Source organism: Mustela nivalis (genome assembly GCF_964662115.1).
Source record: "Mustela nivalis genome assembly, chromosome: 11".
In the NCBI taxonomy this organism is placed as follows: Eukaryota; Metazoa; Chordata; class Mammalia; order Carnivora; family Mustelidae; genus Mustela; species Mustela nivalis.
Genome location: NC_139030.1, coordinates 70,187,375 through 70,209,932, shown reverse-complemented (window position 1 = coordinate 70,209,932; position 22,558 = coordinate 70,187,375). Strand labels below are relative to the sequence as shown.

General features: G+C 50.1%; 1 protein-coding gene and 1 long non-coding RNA gene across 5 annotated transcripts in view; both read left to right on the top strand.

The window, feature by feature from the left end:
* ASB1 (ankyrin repeat and SOCS box containing 1) overlaps window positions 1-9,997 on the top strand; it is a 34,382-nt gene extending 24,385 nt beyond the window's left edge. For 3 of the 4 annotated variants that reach the window (XM_082690980.1, XM_082690981.1, XM_082690979.1), the window contains one exon: window positions 404-9,997. In XM_082690980.1, coding sequence (XP_082547106.1) covers window positions 404-531 — 128 coding nt within the window. In that variant the 3' untranslated portion in view covers window positions 532-9,997. The remainder of the gene's footprint in view (window positions 1-403) is intronic. The other variant, XR_014300610.1, reaches the window with a different exon arrangement.
* Window positions 9,998-13,143: 3,146 nt separating this feature from the next.
* On the top strand, window positions 13,144-22,290 carry LOC309844337. Its single transcript, XR_014300611.1, has 2 exons — window positions 13,144-13,513; window positions 21,884-22,290. It is a non-coding gene; the product is annotated as an uncharacterized lncRNA (long non-coding RNA).
* Window positions 22,291-22,558: the final 268 nt, after the last annotated feature.

The following is a 22,558-nucleotide window of genomic DNA, read 5'->3' as shown; positions in this document are numbered from 1 at the left end:
AGGCAGGCAGAGAGAGAGAGAGAGGGAAGCGGGCTCCCTGCTGAGCAGAGAGCCCGATGCGGGACTCGATCCCAGGACCCTGAGATCATGACCTGAGCCAAAGGCAGCGGCTTAACCCACTGAGCCACCCAGGCGCCCCAGTGGTCAGCTCTTATTTCTGTCTAGGAACTTAAACCCAGTCAAGGTGGCGCCATTCTGGTGAGCAGGTGCCCCAGGTGAAGATTGCACTCCTTCCACAGAAGGGAGGAGCAGGCGACAAGACCTTCCTCCCCAGGCACCGCTCTCTCCACTGTGAAATTGGGAAGTTGGCCGCGGGCATTCAGTGTGGTTCTGTCTGTCCATCTCAGCGAGCCTTTGGTTAACCTCCCTCCCTCTGTCTACTTTTCTTCCCATGGCATTTCAGGTGTCCCCAGGACCTTGCTGAGTCTGTGCCGTGTGGCCGTGAGAAGAGCTCTTGGCAAATACCGACTCCATCTGATTCCCTCGCTGCCTCTGCCAGACCCCATAAAAAAGTTCCTGCTTTATGAGTAGAATTCAAGCGTGGCGGTTGCTTGCAGTGAGGAGGAAGGTGATCTGCAGTGAAAGTTGACACCGATTCTTGCCCCTGTGAACCACATCCTGTCTGTGCTGCTGACGGAATCCCATTTGGCTGTTGGTGAAGCAGAAGTGGCCTTTTTCTCGTGGATTGTAATTCCATCTCAGGTGCTCGGGGCATTGGACAGTCCTGGGGTCATTGTCAGCTGAAAAGTCCATACAAAACTTCATTTTGTCCTTCCTCAGTATCTCTGTTTTGGATTCTCATGGTAGCATATTCACAAAGTGGGCCTTGTGGTGTGTGTATGTACGGGCTGAGTTGGCCTGCTCATGGCTCCAGCAGGGAGGACACCTAGCACTTTCCAGAACTGTGCTTCTGTTTATATTTTTACTTCTCAAGTTCATTGTTTGATTAAAGCCTTCTAATACCTAAATGAAAAGAGAGTTTTGGTAAAAAAAAAAAAAAAAAAAGAAAAAAAGAAAAAAAAAGGTAGAGTACAGAAATGCAGTTCATGAACTTGCTAGTCTGTTTTCCCTGCTCCTGGGGGTGACCTGTGGTATTTGTCTACACTCAGCTCTTCCCTACCACTCCCTGTGTTCTCTCGTGGCAGTGTCGTCTCTTAACTGCCTTCCTCCCAGGGTGGCTTCTGGGCTGCATGGACCAGCTGTGGTAGCTCAGTCGGTGTCTGCATCTGGCCGGAGTCTAAGTGGAGGACCTCCCGCAGCGCTGCACCTGTTCTTGTACCTACCTGTGCCTCGCATCACGCCAGCAGGTCTCGTGAACTCTTTGCCCTTTCTCTTGGAAGAGCTTCCAGACACGAATTGATTTTAGGAGGCCTGCACCGAGGAACTAGCCAGTCAAATGACTGCCTGCATTAGGACCAAGGACGCTCCCACAGCATTCACTGCCAGTTCTAACCGAAGGAGACACCTGCGGCGCTGCCTTCTGGTCCTTGCACGCTCCCCGACGGGGGACTCGCGTGTTCTCGGGATGGCTCCAGGCTTTCTGTTGCTTGGTGTCCAGTGGACAAAACATCTAGCGCGCGGTTGATTGCTCTTTGCCTTACTGGACCTCATGTCTTGGCAGTTGCTCCTAGAACCTGAGCATGGGGGCAGCAGCCAGGTCAGAATTCTTCTCCCGGCCTGCTAGGGGTGTTGGGGGTGAGACAAGCAGAGTTCTCATCCCCGAGTCTGTGGCTGTGGGCAGGGCTCACCCACGCCCAGGCTGTGCGGCTCAGTACGTGGCTGCGTCTGCAGAGGTAGGCCATTGGCTGCCTCTTCAGAGCTCCCCAGGTGATGCTGTTTCCTGGGAAACCACCCCTGGTGACCATTGGATGGAATCGTGGTGATTCTAACCTTCAGAAGTGTTTAGGAATAGGCAGATTTCAAATCTGTGCCTAGGTTTTCTGTCATAAGAGCTATCTAATTTGTAATGATTGAATTAAGGATACAGGTTTACTTAATTATTAACAGCCTTGTAGGTTTTAGCCACAGAGACAAGTGGTGTCTGTCATTGTCTAATGCAGCTTGAGGATAGGATTCTAAACCCTACCTTGTGTGTCTTGGATGGCTTGGCCAGAAGGCCAGGCTGTGACCTGCAGGTGCGTGCATGAGGTCTGAGGGGAGAAGAGGCCCTGAATGATTCAGAGGGTGGACACAATCACCGGAGGTGCCGTGGGGCTACAGTGACCCTGTCACAAGCTGTGGCCGTACTGAAGTGCGGCATGGCTGGCTGAGCCTGATGTTGGGCTTGTGTGCTGCTGCTGAAGGACTGGGCCCCTGGCTGCTGGGGCTTGTGCAGAGCGGGGGGCTGGTCAGAGTGAGGCCGTAAGCTGCGGGCTGTGGGGTCAGAGTCAAGTGCTGCCAGGGCTTCAGCTGAGAAGGGACTCAGGGTGTTTTTTGTGGCAGTCTGGGTGGGGCTGAGACCACGCTTAGGCTGTGGCAGGAGCGGTGGGGAGGTAGGGCTCACTGGATATAGGGAAGCTGGAGCTGCCCAGGGGTAGACTGGGCCACTGGCGGGGGCTTCCTGTCCCTGGAGGTGGGGAAGCAGTGGTTGGTCACCTTTTCGGTAGGGCTGAGAGAGGAGTTTTAGAGTGGGTGGTAAGTTGACCTTCCCTTTCAGCTCTTCCAACTCTGGGCCTCCCTGGTTCGGCCCCTTTGGCTCAGGTTCTCTCCTGATGGGCCGTGTTACAGATGTGTGGCACACCTGCCCCACTGGGTGCTTTCTGCAGAGGTATGTTAGGATGGGGCCTCCCCACTCCTGCCCCGGGTGGGAGGGTGCCTCTGTCCCTGGACCTTCTGGAAAGCCACGCCTGGGAATGGTGCCACTGCAGAAGTCGCACACTTGTGGGCACCGCCTTTGGGCTGCGGGAGGTGAGGGCCCGGCGCAGGGTAGTATGGGGTCTGCTGCCGGATGAAGCAGTTGCCGGGCTTTGTTCTGGGGATTGAACCATTTTCCTGGGGTCTTTCTGAAAGGAACGACTGAGTTGATTCTCGTAGTTGGGTCTCCCCATGACCTGGCCAGGAGGTAGTATGAGGCAGGAGAGGCTGCCAGGGAGTAGGGGTGCTCCTGCTCGGTCCCTTGAATGTGCTGTGCTCTGGGCCAGTTTGTATGGGCCCGGGGCCTCCACCCTTCCTGTGCAGAGTTCAGGTCTGGTCATTGGTTCAGCCAGACTTGGCCGATGCTTTCAGAATCCTGAGAACCATGAGGTTCAGTCTGTAGTTTGAAACTTCATTGCTGCCAAACATGAATCTGAAAACAGTATAGATAGCTGATTAAGGCTATTCCTACTTGTTTGAGTGACACTTTACTAAAGCCCCCTTTCCTTTCCTTGCCCAGGATCGGATACTAAAGAGGAAAGAGTAACTCTGTCAGAACACTTTAGGAAATTGTGTTTCTGAGGCATGGGGCCCGAAAGTCCCTTGTAGCAGGGAAACATGGTGGTACTTGAGGAGGCCTCTGCCCACTGGGCCCCAGAGCTCTCCCTGGGGAGGGCACGACGGACCCCTGGGACTGAGCTGGACAGCCAGGAGTGTCCTGACTGTTCCCACTCAGGGGAGACCTCCTGGGCATTGAACAGCGTCCTGTTGTGGGCCTGGCCAGCTGTGGACATATGGCAGGGACTGGGGTCAGGGGCAGTGTCGATGGCCTCTGAGAATTCCACTTTGGCATCCTGGGTGCCGGTATTGAGTCTGTTTCCCAGACCCATCCAGGCCTTTTTGTATTACTTATGTTATTTACATATTTATTTATTTATGTCCTGCCATGTTCCTGAAGAGGGTTTAAGGCAGTGATGCTGGGTTTTTGATGTTCTGTTTTAATATTTGGTAAGTTGCTGCCGGCAGGTACTTGTTAGGTGAGTTTAAAAAGAGGATAATTAGCAGTTTTTTGTTGTTGACTCTGTTTCTGTTTTCAGGCTTAAGGGCCATCCTTTCTTCTTTTTTTCTTTTTCTCTGAATAAATTTTTTAAATCAAGTGTTCATGCAGCAGTAGAAGGGGAAGAACATGCAGCAAGTGAGGTCAGAGCTGAGGAAACTCAGACTTAGAGAGAAGGGCTTTTCCATGCTTTTCCACAGCCCTCTGGCTGCGCGTGCCCGTGGGACCTGTGCGAAGGCGCTCTGTTCCCAGCGGTCCCTGTGGCTGTAAACTTCTGGTGTGACTCTGGTCCTTCCTCTCAGTGGGGTTGCATTGGAGGTGGAGATGGTGCTGGAAGAGCCTGTGACCTTGGGGACCTCACGGGGCAGTGACGGTCATGGGGGCCGACAGCATCGGCCCCTGGCACAGAGGGCTCCTTTTAGGTTCATAAGGATAAGGACATGTATTAAGTAACTGACAGTCAAGTTTATTCAACCTGAAGATTTATATTTTATTCTGAGATAATGTCCTTCCTTATTTGGGTGATAAAATTACTTTCATGTAACGAAGGTGCTAATAGAGGGCAATATTTTTATTTTTTTAAAATGCTCTTGGTTGGAAGATAAAATGTTGGCTGTTCTCTGTCAAGCCCCAGAAGTTCTTAAGGTCGCCTGTCATTGGAGTCGCAGGGTCAGGGAACCCCAGTCTAGCTGCAGAGTGCACTGTGTATGGTGTCGGCATGTGTGAGCTTACCTTCTGGCGGCAACAGAGCCTCCCCACAGTTCCCTGGGGTGACGGGCCTCTAGCTGTTCCAGAATCCAGGAGAAACACACCCCAGAAGTGTTATGTGGCCTTCTCAGTGAGGGCTGCCCTCACCTTAGGCTTTGGGGGGCAGCAGGCCTCTGAGCGCCTATGGCTCCCTGGCAGGTCGGGGGTGGCACTTGCAGTGGGTCTTCTGGAACTGAGGCTTCCGCTCCTTCAGCCTCCCGCCAGGCACTTGGTGAATAGTCCTGAGTACTCTGGATTCTGCCCCAACTTGGAAGTGCCTCATTTGGCCATGTGACCTCTTTATCCCTGGCTTACCTGTTAACTCCCCACCCCACCCAGCCCCTCAGAACCTGACCCCTCAGTGTGGAATAAAATAACTGTTGTCACTCATGAGTGGTTAGTGGGACTATGTCCCGAAAGAGTTCCACGGGAAGGACATGCAGATTTTGGAGTGTGGTGGTGTAAAGAACACATACTATACATTCTAGGCAGACAGATGCAGAGCTGAGGCAGGGAGAAGACTTCTGTGGCCTTAACATAGGATTGCGCAGTATCTGGAATGCATGGGCAACCTTTTTTTTTCAGTTGCTTTGATTTTGGATCTCTAGCAGGTAATGTACAAATGTACATCAGTGCAGTGTGAGTGTGGCGTTTGTGAATGTGGGGAGTCCCGGCTTGCTGCTCTGCCCTGCATATTTGCACAGCTCCCGGGCCTTGTTTGGTGGTGAGCACAAGAGTGTGACCTGCAGTGGGCCTGTGCGCCTGCCGACAGGCTGGCGGGAATGTTCCTGGTAGCTCCTGTTTGTCCTTCCTGCTCTGGGAATGAAGGTGTGTTTGCCCTCAGCAACTGGGGCCACGACTGTTCTCACACTTGTGCCTGGTTAAGCATTTCCAGAAGTGTGACGGGTCTCTTTGAGATGTTATTGTAACTTTAATAAATGCTTTATTACCCTTTCATTCAATGCCCCCCCCCCCCACGCCTTAATTTTTTGGACTGCTTATCTCAATGGGTAGAAATTGGACTTGTGAAATCTTTGAAAACACGTTTCAGCCAAGTGACTGGCTGTCTGGAAAGATATGGAGAGAGGAACTTTTTGAACTGCTTGGAGGCATCTTAGTGTTCTAGAGAGGCACCCAGAATGTGGCACAGATAGAAACTTCCAGCCAAGCCTGTTTTACTTGGTGGGGTTTCCAGTTTGAAGAGGATGTGCCTGTAAAGTGTGTGAAATCCATGGCTTTCAAACAAGGTGAATAGTCCCTATAGTGCTCTGCAGCGGGGAGGAGGTGGAGAAGTGTGGGCAGAACCATTGTTTCTGGGCCTCTGTTACATGTGATGTGTTCTGACAGCAGGAGGGGGAGGTGTGAAGCTTTGGAATGAACCCAGAAGGGAAGGAACTAAATAAAGACATTTACTCCTGTTTCAGCAATACTAGCATGTTTTCTTTATCTGTTGTTTCAGATATCTTCTTCATTCTTCACACCCTGATCCCCCCACCCCCACCCCGCCCTGGATGCACACACACATCTCCTGCTCTGCTGGAAAGGTGACCTCACGTTCTGTCTCAAATTTGTGTGGTAGAGATGGGTGGCTTTCTTTCACTGTCCAGTGTTCATCTGTGATAACAGCCCCCAGTTTTAGCTGGACATTTAAAGTCCCAGTATATTCTTCATTTCCCAGCCTTCTGTGCAGTAGGTGTGGCCATTTGCCATAACTCCTTTCTGAAATCCCATTGAAATGAGAGCGGGATTTTACTTTTCAAAAAATGTACAAATATACTGAGATGATGGAATAGCAACAAAATTTAGGAACAAACCTCTCAAGAAAACAGATGAATGAATGATGAATGACCTAGACGCATCTGAGAAAGCCACCTTGTCCAAAGAACTGAGTATCTGAGAATCTGATTTCACTGCAAAGCTCCTGAAGGCTCTGGAATGGGCAGGGGAGCTCAGGTACCTTCGAAGTGGGTGAAAGTGGGAGGATGGGCTGAGAGCCAGTTAAGACTTGGTCCTGACCCAGCTGGGCAGCTGTAGCTGCCCCAACCCAGTGAAAGATGAAGGAGGCTCATCACAGTCAGTCTTTCGTATGTCTCTTTTTGTCCTCTTCAGGTGGGAATCGGGCTTGTACCTTGCCGCAGGATTAGATCAGAAAGAGGCTTCCTGGGGAATATCACTAGCCTAAGGCGCAGAATCAGAAAAAAATGGAGTGCCTTATGTCGGATGAAAGGTAGACCATTGGTGCTGGTGTTGAAGGCCTTTCTCAGTCAGCAGAGGACACCGGCTAGTTCCCAAATGCTGGGTCTGTCACTCTACCTCTGGACTTCTTATTCCCTGACTCAGCTACCCTTATCCAAATAAGAACACCGCTAGGCAACCAATCAGCTGAAAAAGCAAAGTAATTTTCATATTTGTCCCATTAAAGCCGCTTAGCCTGTGAGCAGCTCGGAGCTCATTGCTTTTGTAGCCTTGAGTTACGTGGTTTTCAGGCTTAAAGCCTTGCATGAGACTAATCTTGGTTTTGTTTTATTCAGTATGCAGTTTGGTTTTTGACAGAGGAACACCTAGATGCCAGTACGGAATGTGGCCACATGCTCACATGTTGTACAGTAGATGCCAACAAATCAAGAGAATTCTGAGAACAAAGGCCAGGGTTTCCAGATCACAAGAGCCAGTGTACTGCTGATAATAACAGGAGACGACTTGCTCTCACCTATCACTGGAGAGAAAAGATCCTACAACTTGTGGCTAGAATGAACAGGACGTGTAAAAAATACCGGGGACAAGAGTAGCCCTGGAGTCCTCAGATGCCACACTGGGCCATAGATGAGGGTAGGCTTTCACTTTCGTTAACTCTGGCAAGAATATTTGCAGCTAGATTAAAAGCCAAGCTAAAGAATTGTAGTGTCTTTAAAAATGTGTGTTCCACGTACACTTAGGAAACCACGAGAGGACGTACTCCTCCAAAATGAGGGCAAGTGTAGATTTACCCGAGAAAGGGGAAATCATGGTACCCAGGAGGTGGGGCACCCGACCCCAGAAGGCGAGGGGGAAGCTCTTCTCACAGTGAAAGGTTCCCGGATGGCGGCTGTGCAGTGGGCATAGACAGCACCAGTCTGGAGCAGATGTGAGGAAGACCCGGAGAGGTCTTCGTTCTTAGACCGCCCCTGCCTCTGGACGTTCCTGGAGAGGAATTGGAATTGTTACTGACACGTTCCCGGGAAGTCACCGGACCCAAGTCCAAGAAGGAAACCACAGGCAAGAAAGTTATCCCAGTAACAGTAGCAGGCGCAGCGGTGGTTAGTGTTGACTTGGTCCTAGTAGGATCGATCCTGAGGTTGAACGCTACGGACCTTACAGCCTTAAAGCTCTGCTGAGAGGACGGAGCGTGGGGGAAGCGTGTGGGTGAGAGCTGTCTAGTCCTTCAGTTCCTAAGGGAGAGGTCAGAGGCGGAGCGGAGGGCCCGAGGTCAGGAAGGGAGCAGGAGCTGGAACTCGTTAGAGAACTACGCAAGGGGGCAGCCCCAAAGCCGCAGCTGCTGCTTCCTAAGTGCATACACCCGCCGAGAGACCAGTGCAGCCCAGGCAGAAGATCACTGTGGGAAGGGCAGCGCTCCACAGTTGATACCCAGTGCTAAGGGTACCATCAACAAATTTGTGGAAGGAAAGGCGAACATCCAGTTTCCAGAGAAACTGTTTCCCTAAGGAGGCGCTCGGACAGTACCACACCCACGGCACCGCGGGCGGTGGGGAGCAGCACCCGCCTGTAAAGCTTGGCGCGTCTCCTTTAAGATGGGGCGAAGCCCCGCCCCTCCCATCAAATCCCGGCGCCCATTTTGATGATGTCACACGGTGTCGGGCCAATGAGAACCCGGGAGGGGGAGTTCCCCTGCGCGTCGTCCGGCTGGGGGCGGGGCTTCTGGCGCCGAACTCTCGGCTGCGGCGTGGTCTCTCGCGGTGCTGGCGGGAGGACTCCCGAGGGTGTGGCGGTGAGCTGCTGCGCTGCGATGGCTCCCGCCGGCAGGGTGTTTCGTATTAGCGTCCTGGCTCAGGCGGTCCCGGTGGGTCGGTGCGGCGCGCGGAGTTCGCGGGAGAGTTCCGGCCGGAGCCGCGGAGCCCGCACGCCCGAGAGGCCCTCCGTGTGCCTCCTTCAGCACCGGGCCGCTCTGTGGCGGGAGCCCCGCCGTATGCAGCCGCCGGGGACGCCTTTCCCACCGGGCAGCACAGCGAACCGGGGAGCTTCCCGCAGCCACCACGCTGGAGGCCCGCCTGAGCGCAGCGAGTGCCGCAGCCTCACGGAGCTACGCAGTTCTCGCCGGAGAGCAGCCTTGAGAGCGCGGCCGGGGGCCAGGACGCGGTCAGGGCGGGTGCGTGCCGCGGGCGCCAGGAGCTCCCGGGAGGAAGGGCTCGGGAGGCGGTGGTGCTGGAGCCTTCGCCGCAGCTCCAAGCTCATTCCTCAGGAGAACGTTCCCACCTGAGAAAATCTATTGTGCGCTCGGAATGAAGCATCGCTCGGATTTAGCACGGAGCGTTCGAGCCTGGAGAGACGTTAGGAGTAGGATGTGGGAAACCCTGCCCCAACTTCAGATTTGTGCGGCGGGAGAGCCTTTTAAATAGGACTAGTGTGGGGCCGTATTCAGCTGCCCATCCCGCCTCTTTCACCCCTAGCAAGTTCACACTCGGAGGACATGAAGGCCGAGATGCGCCCAGTGCCTTGCGCCACAGAGGCTTCCAACGAACGGCACCAGCGAACTCGCCACCAGAAGCGCCTTGCGAGCACAGCCGGTGTGGGAAAACCTTCAGCCAAGGGCCGCATCGCACTCAGCATCACACTGCAGAAAGCCTTAAGCCGTGCAGCGGCTGTGTTCCCTCCTTCACTATAAGGGGAGGAGCGTGGAGAGAATCTCTGAGAACAGCCTCTGAGAGGCTGCCGTGGGCCACAAGTCCAACACCCACCCTGGGGATATTCCTCATGAGCGCCAGGTGTGTGGGAGGCTGCTGAGGGCCATGCTGCCCTTTCCCACCTGCCCAGGACCCTGGCCACAGTTCCCTCTTGTCAGTGCCTGTGGTAAAGGCCGTCTGGTGGACTCTGCCTGCTGGGAGGGATGCACTAGGGGACTTCATTCTGTTGTTGCCAGTTATGGCATGGGTGTGACTCAGCTTTGGTCATGAGGACTCAGTTGGGGTCTTTTTGTGGCTGACAGAGATGGTCTACCTTTTTTCATAGATACTATTGACCTCATATGACTTCTGTTGGATTTGTCCAGCTTCCAAGTCAGACTTCCAAAGGAACTGCCTCCCTCCCATTATTCTGCTGGGAATAAAAGCCTTATTGTTCAAGCCACCTTTTATCTGGCGGTTTCTGTTTACTCTGTGTGTGGGCTGAGAGCAGAATTGGGGTCTGCAGCATTGAGGGAATGGGTGGTGGTGGGGAGCAATGATGACAGTAAGGAACTCTCAGTCCACTTTTGGCTTGATTTGTTCTGCCGCCCAAGACCTTTAGGGAATAATTGAAGGGCTTCAAGATGGTCCTCTCCCCCTACCTCCTGCCAGTGCATCTCCAGGCTCTATGAGCTGGTCTGTTGTATCCAGGGTCTGTCCCACATTTCCCAGCACTGCTGAGGGGAAGCGTTCTTCCCAGGACCCATGCAGGAGCCATGTCCCCTGAAGTCCAGAACCTAGTAGGCAGGTACCATTGACTGTAGGACCTACAGAGGCTGCGTAGGAGCCAAAATTAGTGCAGAAACTAATAGGGCAGAGTGGGGGCGACTGTGGCAAAGTTCGGGGGGATGTGCCCCTTGTAAGTAGGCATTCACAAATGTTGTAGTAACTAGCTTTGCGAGATGAGAATGCACAGAAGTTCTCAGCATCTTCAGATCTGCGTCTTTCCTGTGGCTGTGCTCAGTCAGTAAATACAGGTGTTGTCTGCTTTCTGAAAGTTTGCATCACACCACTTTGCTTTTACTAAAGACCTGTATTAGTCCGCACTGTTGCTAACTGAAAGAACTCTGAAGAGGATTTTCACTTTTATGAAAAAGGTGAAGAGTGAAAATAGTATTCTGTGTTCATTTTGCAGTAAGCTGTTGTAGAGGTGGGCGTACCCTCAGCAGAGAGTGGTCCTGCAAACTCCTTCCCCAGGAACCATACTCGGCATCTCAGCGTCAAGCAGTCAGGGCTTTGAACTGTGTGAACATCCGTGTTTTGTCTTGATTTATTTCGTGTATCTGTTAGTAAGATGTGTCCTAAGGTAATTGGAAAAGCTTAAGAAAGGTGATTTTGGGGTCTAGGAACCCTCAAAAAATTTCCATATAACTGAATAGTGATTGCTTCTTTGCTTTATGCCATTTTGGTTTACCAAAGCTTTCTTGGGACTGCTCATCTTTTGGGTACCAGGGGAAACCGATGCATGTTCTGTAGTGGTTGTACCCTACTCTTGGTAGACGTCCCCTGGGTTGTCCACCTACTGGAGTGTGGAGGGAATTTGCTGGGCAGCTGTTTGCAGGGGCGAAGTTGAACTTGGTGGGAAGCTAGCCTGAGCAGGCTGGACTCCCGTGGGAATGTGATGAAGTTGCCTGTTGGGTGCTGCTGAAACTTGCTGGAGGGGAGCTCCACTGCTGTCTCCTGTAGCAGTCACCTGTGGAGGGGGTAAGAAGGAAGAAGTCCAATGGAACGCTGAAGAGCAGCGCCCCCTTCCCAGTGCCCCTTTAGCGCCATCTCCTGACAAGCCTAGCATGCCACGAGGCAACAAAGAAAGATTCTAGCCTTGCAGGGTTCTTTTGCCAGGGACCCAGCCTCCCCTCCAGTCCAGGGGTCTGGGGCTGTAAACTGGGTTAGATCTAGGGACTGGCTGAGAGGCAGTCATCCCCAGTTGTGACTCAAGGCAGGTTTTTGGCTCCTAGATCTAAAGATTGTCCCCCAGGTTGTATCACAAGCACTCTTGTATTTTTAGGGTGCTATATTCAGCTATATTCAGTGCTATATTAGAGGTGCCCGTGGACCGTGTGGTATTTTGATTCCCCGTATATACCTGCTGTTCTTCCCGACAGAGGCAGCCCCCTGCCTCTGGTGGTCACATCCTGCCACCTGGCCTCTGGCCTCTAGAATCCCGGCATCCCCAGGGAAACAAGGGCTTCTGCCCATCTCTACGGCAGTGTCCCCCCTCCCCCCCACTACACCCACCTGCCAGGGAGAGGAATCACAGAGGTTTTCAACGGTGTGGATACTCCTCTTCCTAATGTGTTTCTTAGTGCCTTAGCGAAAGGAGTCTCTCCTGGGCCTTCTGGAAGCATGTACTTAAGAGATAAATGTGTGGTTTACAACATAAATCCATCTGACATTCCTATCACCTCATTAATTGTAGGCCATTTTTTGAGTTTAGGTTTCAATCAAGTGATCAAATATGCTGCTAGAGCCACCCCCAGCTGCCCAAGTGAGCAGCTTAAATCTGGATCTTCAGTTACTTTACCATCATCAATGAATTTGGTCTGACTTGGTGTTATATTCCATCTGCTTTGGTCTAACACTTTCAGGATCCACATATATTCTCCATGTTTCTCCTGACAGATATTAGCAAAATCTCACTTATTTCCTAGATGGGCAGGTTGCTCTTCCAGAGGCACAGTGTGTACCCGTCCCTCTGAAGCACTCTGTAATCTGACCCTAGTTATGGGTCTGGCGGCCATAGAGAGTGTTGTGGTGTTGAGAGTCCTGTCTCAAGGCACCTACCTGCCCCTGGCAAGGCTGTCACAGGACTGATCTAAGACACCGCAGGGCAGACTTATTACTGGTAAGAAAGGCTCAGAGTGACTCAGGGTTTAGGATGGTCAGTTACATCTGGGTCTGACCAGATGTCCCCACTCCGCCTTTCTTGATCCTTTCCCAGTCAGTGCCCCGGCTTTCCCTTGAGAAAGGTGAGGTTGTGAATCCAACTGTTATTCTCAACAAATGCAGTTAATTTTTCGGTGTGATTTTTAGAAATAGCCCCGTGGCTAGGAGTAGAAAGTTTCCTTTAGAGTGGTTATCATTGTTCTCTGGTTCTCACCCTATCTAGTTGTTTTGTTTCTGTGAGCCACTCTTGTGCACTGGAGAGACTCCAGCCCATGTCGGAGTTTCTGTCGTCATCATAACCACCCCGGAAAGACAAGCTCAGCCACTACTGGGGCTCCAAGGCCCTTGCTTTGGTCAGAATCACCATCAACCAAAGGTGATAGCTTGATTAAGTCTTACGCCAGTGCACGCCACAGATTACTAGGGTCCCGTTTCCCACTGGTAATGAATGCAACACTGCCTAAGATTAGGAGTACAATCACTTCCCAAATCCCATCTGTGCAAGCCTGTCCCTTGTGATTACTCCTGGTACCAGGTACCTCTGGGTCCAGGCCAGCAGAGAGTAACCATATCACATTCGGAGTAAAGCAGGTTTTGTATAAAGAATATTAACTCTTTCCAGTGATTTCTCTACTATGTGGGGACGAAAGAGGATTCTAAGGAACAGTGAAGGAGAGTACCACAGAAGGAACAAATCTGGAAGAGAGGAATCCCTGCCGCAGGGTGTGGGGATTGAGACCTTGTTGGAGACGGTGTCATTTCAGCTCAGAAGATGGCAGAGGAATTTGTGGGGTCGATCTGGACTGGAGATGGTCCGTGTCTACTGGGGCAAGACTGGTGGGCAAGAACTACCAGCGAGCAGAAGGCAGAACTCCCCCTCCCTAGGTACTATCCCCCACACCCCAACACACTGTGGGATGTCTACACGATTCACCTGGAAGCTGGCCATGGGGAAGGGAGGTGCCATTCGTTTGCTGAGAAGCCCGCTGGGGACATGGCTGGACTTGCTGGTGAGCCACTCCAAGCCCTCCAGGTGAGTATTCTTGAACTCTCCAAGTGGGGTGGCGGGGGGCACCTGCAGAACCTACAGGAAGCTGCTCGCGGGGGTGCCACTGAACTATCCACGAGGAACCCGCCTCGGGTGCCCTGGCACAGCATCCCTGGGTGCGCAGCGGTCAACCAAGGGCCTTGGGACAGGGAGCAAGGATAGCCGCGCGCGGAGGCCGGAAGGGAAACGCCCTCCTCCAGCGGCCCCTGCTCCCTCTACCGGCACAGCCTGGTACTGCAGCAGCGAGCTAGGGTGCAGAAGGCGCGCTCCTGCTGCAGGGCTGCCCTTTTGCAATCGGCAGAGTCGGCTCATCCTAGGGCGGTTGGAGTACTTTGGACGACACAACCCAGCCAGTAAGGCAGGACAAAAAGCACTGGCCTATCTCATGTGGGATAGGTGTGAAATCCTAAAGAAAACCCAGAACACTTGCTTTAGCGATCTATCAACTACCGTGCGTGAAACCCGCCTCGGGTTCATGTCAGCGGCGCTGGCTCGACCTCCAGGAAATCTTTCATGGTCTGGGCTGCTCCCGGAAAGCGCAGGGCCCAGACTCTTCCCTAGGGGAACGCCCGCCCATGCTGAGGCTGCTCCAGGTCTGTTCCCCTTTGGGCTTGCTCCCTGGGTGTGGGTGAGGACAGGCTCCGCGGGGTAGTGGGGTCCGAAGGGGAGAGCTGGAGGGCTCACCAGCAGAGGAGCTTCTTCCCGTCCGGAACCTCCACCTTGGGCTATCACACTGGCGTTCAACTTCCAGTTCTCTGAGCTCGTACACACTGTGAGGTCTGTGTGTATGTGTTTGGCCTTCCTTAATAATGTTTTATGTTACACAGTAAATTATATATTTCACAATGTTTACAGATTAAGGGATAAAAATTATATGATCATACTAGTGGATGCAGAAAACCTGATTAATAAAAGAAAAACCTCAACAACTGGGAATGGAAGCAGGTATCTCTGCTCTGACACAGGTTACTTGTAAAAAAAAAACCCAACTCCTATGGCAAGCATTATAACAATGGCAAAAAATTCCAAGCCTTGCTTTTGAGTTGGGGGCACTTAGGCAATTAACAAAAAATAAATAGATGGTCTAAGAATTGGGACGGTGAAAACTTGTTATCTGATAATATAAATATAGAAAATCCTGAAGTATCTACAAATATATTATTAGAATTAGTAAGAAAGTTTATAAGGTTGTTGAGTGCATAATCAACTATAAAATCAGTCTGGGACGCCTTGCGGGGGCTCTGTCAGTGAAGCGTCCTGCTCTTTGATTTCAGCTCAGCTTATGATGTCAAGGTGGGGAGATTGAGCCCTGGGTTGGGCTCTGTGCTCAGCGTGGAGCCTGCTTAAGATTCTCTCTCTACCCCCTCCTCTCCTCTTTCACCCTCCCCCAACTAAAAAAATTCAATCTCATCCTGTGCATCAAGACCAGGAAATTAGAAATTAAAGATTTAAGAAGGTGCGGTTTATAGTGACATGGAAGGCAAGTAGCCAGGGCTGTGTGCAGCAGAAGGCGTGCAGGATAGCTTTGAAGGACATCTCTGTTCAAAGACACTATACAAAACTGTCAAATTTCTCCATGTTGGGACTTAATGCAATTCCAGTTAAAATGTTTACTGGCTTCCTTTTTGAACTGGAAAGGCAGTTCTAACAATTATGCAGTAACGTAAAGGGATGAAGCTAGCTGGCTGGCACTGGAGAAAAAGATGCTGGGAGTCTTGCTCCTCCTGACCTGAGGACTTAGCCTGAGGCTGTGATACAGATGGCGAGTGCCAGCATGTATAGTGACAGATGGACTGACCAGTAAGACCAGTAGACTAGCAGCATAAGGAGCCGAGAAACAGATCGACGACAGATCCATTTGGGCTTGATGCATGAGGACACCCTGGAGGTCTGTATGTGGCTGTGGCAGTGATCATGGACGCTGGCTCTGACCCTCCTGGTGTCAGAGAAGGCCTCGGGCGGCCAGCAGGGTCCCATGCAGCCTGACTTTGGGCAGGGATTCTGAGGCTCAGGAAGGTGAGGAGGTGTGGCTGGCCACTATCACCCCTCCTCCCACATGGTGCAACCCTCCCAGCTGGATCTGCACCACAGCCTCTGCTAGAACTTTGCATGCCTTCCAGGCCTGTTCTCTGGGGAAACAGAATGGGAGCTGCTGTCTCCTAGGGAAACCCATGCCCTTTGATTGGAAGGAGCTTCCTGTTTCATTTGCTGTATATCCTGGGTCTGGGTTATCGCAGATGCTCCATGAAGCTGTTGAGTGAATGAATGAAAGAACGAAAGACATGTTTTGACAAAAATGAATTCATTTTCTGGACTGAAATACGCTCCAGAGAATGCCTTGCTGAGGGCCTGATGTGCAGGCTGCCCAGCCCAGGGTAACGGTACACCAGCAACTCCCCCCAGCCTCCTTTCCCCAGGTCTGTGTCGGGGGTATCTGGCTTCATGTCCAGGAGTCTAGGGGAAGGGGTTTGGGAAATGCGCACTGATGGTTTTGAAATCCGCCTCACCCCTGCCCGGCTCTCCATAGTGTTTCAGAAGAAGTGTGAGCCGAGTGAGCTGGATGGGGGGATGTGCTCAGGAAGTCCGCCTTAGAGACACCCCACCAGTGTTTGCCTGACAGTAAAGACTTAAAGACTTTCATTTCTTCTCTAAGGTCCCTAAGACTGGATAATCCTTACCCTGATGAATTAAAACTTTGAAGAACCCAGAACTTCCTGATGTGTGGAAATAGGACATTTCTGAACAAGGACCTTATTTATTGTCCCAAGACTAGTGGTAATGAGATGACAGGTCCCTTGCTTCTTGCTGGGAGAGGACGAGGTTCTAGAAGGGCTTCTACTCAGGAGAGCACCCATTCTATGGACCCCAATGATTGAATCCTATAGGGTTGCCAGACTGAATACAGGAAGCCCAGTTACATTTTTAATTTCAGGTAAATTTTAGTATTACTGTGTCCCATATAATATTTACATTTAACTGGACAGCCTTTTTATTTGCTAAATTGAGCAATTCTATTTGGAATAAACTTGGCACTAAAATGAAAGATTTTATGAATATGTAATTCTGTCAGTGGGGAATCTCCCTTATAAATGAGGATGGTGAATATTTTGAAGAGCAAACAAAGTAATCAGACATTGTTTTTTATTTGTGAAATCTGAATGAAACTCTTCCAAATTAGCTTTAAAAAAACATCTAGGGTGCCTGGGTGGTTCAGTGGGTTAAGCCTCTGCCTTTGGCTCAGGTCATGATCTCAGGGTCCTGGGATTGAGCCCCGCATCGGGCTCTCTGCTCAGCGGGGAGCCTGCTTCCCTCTCTCTCTCTGCCTACTTGTGATCTCTGTTACATAAATAAATAAAATCTTAAAAAAATACCTAGACGGTATCAGTGATTTCCTAGGTGCCTACCATCTGTGCATCTCATAATACTGTTTAAAGATCTGAAAAACATAAGTGTTTTTCCAAATAGTTTCATAAAGCCCAATTTATTGTATTTACCTGTATTTTTACTTTTTCTGTTGTTTTCTGTCCTGATGTTCCAAGATCCTTTGTTTCTCGTTTTCTATTTCTTTTTCATTTTTCTCTCTCTCTCTCTCTTTTTTTTTTTTTTAAAGATTTTATTTATTGGGGACGCCTGGGTGGCTCAGTTGGTTAAGCTGCTGCCTTCGGCTCAGGTCATGATCCCAAGGTCCTGGGATTGAGTCCTGCATTGGGCTCCTTGCTCGGCAAGGAGCCTGCTTCTCTCACTGCCTCTTCCTGCCTCTCTGCCTGCTTGTGTGTACTCTCTCTCTCTATCTTTAGAAAATAAATAAAATCTAAAAAAAAAAAATTTATTTGTTTATTTGACAGACAGAAATCACAAGTAGGCAGAGAGGCAAGCAGAGAGAAAGGGGGAAGCAGGCTCCCTGCTGAGCAGAGAGCCCAATTCGGGGCTTGATCCCTGGACCTTGGGATCATGACCTGAGCCGAAGGCAGAGGCTTTAACCCACTGAGCTACCCAGGCGCCCCTCCTTTTCATTTCAAGAGCTTCCTTTAGCCATCCTTTACTCCAGGTTGGCTGCTGACACATTCTCTGAGTTCCCCTCCATATGAGGTTACCCAGGGTCTCCCTTAAGTTTGGAAGATGTTTTCATCGATGGTTCTTTCCTTTCAGCACTTGCTGGATATTGTGCTGCTTCCATCCGGTCTCCATGGTTTTGGATGACAAATCATATCGTTCAAATTGTTTTTCTTATATAGGGGAGATGTTTCTAGGGGCGCCTGGCTGGCTTGGTAGGGCATATGACTCTTGATCCCAGGGTCATGAGCCCATGTTGGGTGTGGAGGTTACTTAAATAAATGAACAGACTTAAAAAAAGAGATGTTTCTTTCTTGCTGCTTCCAAGGTGTTTTCTTTGTCCTTAGCTTTGAGGAGTCTCATGACATGTTCTGGTGCAGGTTTTGTCGAGTTTATCCTTTTCGGAGTTTGCTTAGCTTCTTGAATCTGTAGGCGTGTTTGTGTGTACCCCTCCTTGTTCCCATTACCTGGATGACATGAGTGTTGCATCTTTCCGTATCATCCCACAGGTCCCCGAGACTGTTAATTTTTGGGGCTAGTCTATTTTTTCCTCTGATGTTCAGATTGGAGATTTCTACTGTCCTCTCTTCCAGTTCACCAGTTCTCCCCTCTGCCTTTTCTGTCCTGCTGTGGAGCCATCCAGTGAATTTTTAAAAAGCTTTGGTTATGGCATTTTTCAGTTATAAATTCTCCTATAAGTTCTTCACATCTTCTGTTTCTTTGCTGAGACTTCTACTTTTTCTTTTATTTCAAGCATGTTCATAATTCCTTATTGAAACATACTTGTGGTGGCTGCTTCAAAATCCTTGTCAGATAATTCCAGCACATGTGTCATCTTGGTGTTGAGATCTTTTGACTGTCTTTTCTTATTCAAGTTGATATTTTTCTGTTTCTTGGTATGATGAATCATTGTTGGTTGTATCCTGAACATTTTGGGTATTTGGGATTTTGTTTAAATCTGTTTTAGCAGGTGACCTTTGATGCCTTGTCACTGAGAGAAGGGGGGGTGGCCTTATTACTGTCATGTGGGGTGGAATTCCAGGTTCCCTTCTTGGCCTCTGTTGACACCCTGGGGTAAGGAGAAGATGACTTTCCAGAACCTGTAGGGGTGTAGGGTGGCAGGGTGGCCACCTCATTACCACCGGGCAGTGTTGGGAAGTCCTGACTCTCCACCAGGCCTCCTCTGACACCAGCATGGTGTGTGTGTGTGTGTGTGTGTATGTGTGTGCATGCTGATTTCCTTGGGACTAAGTTTATATTTTAACATATCAGCCATCTCAGGGGAAGCCCTGAGCCCAGTGCTACCTTGTCACTGATACTTAGAAGGACCTTAGATTTTAAGCATTATCTTAGTCTACATGGAAAATAGGGTGAAAACCAAAAAGCAGTAGGTTTCCAGAGCCAGGATGGACAAGCAGAAGGCCCCCGGGGGCTGGTGATAGTGTTGAGTCCTGTAGGGTCTTCCTATTGAAAGAGAGAAACACACCTGGCCTAACGTGAGTCTTCCTGTGGACTGAATCTACTTGGAGGGTTGGAGGACTCTGGGTCTGATGCTGGCTGGGTCTCTAGACTTGGGCAGGATATCTATGCTTTGGGTCCTATTTTCCTCATTAACAAATCAAGGGGGGGCACTGACAGTCTCTGGGGAGTAACTAAGCATCTTTGGCATTTCCCCTTCTTGTTTGTGATGGCAAAGTCAAAATTAAGGAGGCCTCAGAGGGGTGGAGAGATTGGATTGACCTGCTGATTAAGCATGGGGAGTGTGTGTAAGTTCAGATCCAGTGTAATGAGAACAGTGGGACCAAGTGCCTGCCACCTTGGGGGTCAGCATATCAGAATGTCACCATCCACGTCTGGTTTGACTCTAGAAACAATAAACATTTCCCTCCCCAAACCCTTCAAATAAAAAATCAACTTTACAAGTCATCCAGCTCAGATGCTGGCCTATTGTGGGTCATTTTGGGGATGGGGACTCTGGGGAGGGCTTGCATCTCATTCTTTGGGCTGGGCCTTGACCTTGTCCTGGACAGGTCAGAAGAGACAGTGTTCCCGAGGCATTTCCAGAGACCCAGAGCTGGTGCCTGGTGTTCCGAGCTTCTCGGGGGACCCTGCACTGACTTCTGATAAGTCCAAGATAGAAAGTGCTGGTCACTCATAGAACAACAAGGTGCAAATTGGTATTTGGACAGAGCAAGATTTTCAGCTACTCTGGGGAAAGGAGTCTTTGAGTCCTTTCACCTAGATAAGAAAGTTTAAAAAGGTTAAAAAAAAAAAAGCTGGGAGGCATGAATGGGCTGCCTGATGAACGAGACAGTGCTGAGAAAGGCCTTGTCCCTTCTCTGCCCGGACTGTGAGACATCTGGACGTACCATCTCCTTCGGTGCAGGGATGGGCCCGGTGCCTCCTGGCTCCAAGTGTGGCCATGCTGTCAGCCTGGCCGAACTGGTCCATTCGGGTCATGTATGGTCACAGTCATGCATTCAGCCAAGCAGGTGCATTGGACCCAGTGCAGAGATAGGGAAGGGACAGCTTTCAGAGCCCTAGGGACATTGGGCCCCCAGGGCTTCCAGTGGAGGGAACCCAAGCAGGCATAATGCAGATTTTTACTTCTAGCAAGAAGGACATTTTTGTCAGCAGTCACCATTGTGGGAATTGATCAGAGTCTCTCCAGGGTTTGTATCTGCCCTGGCTGGGCAGGAGCCTGGGGAAGGGAGGGAGGGGCTGAGCAGATTGTACCCCATGTACAAAAGCATTGGAGAATGACGACTTCAGCTGTCCCTCACACTCCATTTAATACAGACCTCAGCTGGGGTTCCAGCAATGTGGCCCTCATCCTGAGGTTTTTTTTTTTTTTTTTTTTTTTTTTTTTGTTCAGTCATTGGTCCTTTATTGTGTAATTTGGTCTGATGTAGGGCCGAAAAAATGCATTGTCTTATTTCACCCTTGGCGTTTTTATTGCAGGGAATTTTCAAATCTGTGGGAAAGACTGTTCAGGTAGTTTCCTTGGGAATTATTAAACGAGAGACAGGTTAGCTACTGAATGCAGGGAAGGAGGAAACAAGCGAGGGAGAAGAGAGAAAGAGAATATGTGGGGGAGAAGGAGTTTACAAGTAAGGAAGCCGCAATCACAGCATTTTACTTCTCTACCTGTTCTTAGAAGCATCATTTTCTAAGTGAGAAGTACTTTACTGATAGTTTTTCTCCCTGTTCTGTTCATCAGATATATCCTGAGCCTCCCATTCCTTCAGTGTCCCCAGCTCTGTGACCTTGGCATTTTTCTTCACTCCTCTGCGCCCATGTCTCTTCATGTATAAGGGGAGACCGAGAATGTCCTCTACTGCTTAGGCTTATTTCAAAGGTTAAATGAACCCAAGCAGGGGATGCCAAGGAAAGGAGTACTAGTGGGGCCTGTATTAAGGGAGGGGGAGGGCTTCTAGGGAGAAACCCCCAGCCAAAATCTAGGAGTTTCCTAGGAGAAGGGCCAGGTTTGAGGGTAGAGGGAGGGGGGATCTTGTGCAGAGGCCCACAGTGGTAGGGTGCCCAGTAACCCCAGGGACGGAGAGCAGGCAGGCCAGCGAGGCTGGAGGGAGAGAGCAACAAGGGAGTTGGTGGGGGCAGCAGGTGGAGACTGTGGAGTGTCCCCTGGGCCAGGGAAGCTCTCTGGTCCTCATTCCAGGAGCCTTGGAAAGCCACCTAATGGTTTAATTAGGGAAAGTCACAAAAGCACTTGTATTTTGAAAAGAGTGTATTGGCCACAAGAGCCAGTTTTGATGTCTAGGGGTGGGGCCAATGATTTGCCCATTTCCTGAGGCCAGTGTGGATTCTGCAACTTGGATTGTGGTGGGGGTTGGCGGTGCAGGAGAGGGGAATGGAGAAAAGTGGGCTGACACTAGAATTGCTTAAGGAGTCAGATCTTCTGGTCTTGGTGACTGATCAGATGGTGAGTGGTAAGGAGGGGGAAGGGATCAAGGTCTGGGCCTCGAATTCTACCTCATGCAACTGGACGGAGTCTTGTCATTCACTCACGTGGAAGCTACTAGACCAGATTTGGTCTTGGAAATGTTCAATCTGAGGTATCTTGGAGACATCCTTGTGAAAAATGTGGAACAGGTCTAGTTGGATGTACAATTTTAGATTCAGGGTTGAGATGTGGCCCCATTTTCACCTTTTCCTATGTCCACACTGACCCCACGTGGCTTTCCAGTTCTGTCATTGAGCGTGAGAGTAAACTTCCCTGATCCTTCACTGAGGGTCATAAACCCCATGCCTGCCAACTCTTCTCAACCTCTCATTTCCTCGCAGCTGTACCCACCAGATCCTTTTCTTTCTCTGCATGGGTCAGACTCCTCCAAGCGTGCCGTGCTCACCACAATGCTCTGTAGATTCCAAGTTCTGGAAGGACAGCTCCTTGGGTATCGTTCCTCTCCATCTTCAGATCCACGAAACTAGAGCTGTGTTATCTGCTCCCGACACCTAACACACGGTGGTGTGACCAGCATGTCAAAGAGAATACAATGTCAGAGAATTCTGACAATGACAATTCTGACAATGACAGAGAATTCTCTGTCATAGAGAATACAATGTGTTTATTTAAAATTATTGAGATTTCAATATGTTGCTCAAGTCTTCTGTGTATTTACTGAAATTTTTGTCTGCTTATTTTGTCCACTTTGAATAGATATTTATTAAAGTATTTAATTTTGGTTGTGGATTCATCTATTTGTGTAATTATTTGCTTTGTATATGTGTTATATATATTTTAATTAATTTGTTTTTAGAGAATGAAAGTGTGAACGGGGAGGGGCAGAGTAAGGGAGGAGAGAGAGAGAAAGAGTGAGAGAGAGAGTAGATCTCTCCTGAGCACAGAGCCTGACTTGGAGCTGGATCTAATGACCCTGAGATCACATTGAGCCAAAACCAAGAGTTGGATGTATTAACTGACCGAACCACTGAGGTATCCCATTTTGCTTTATATAT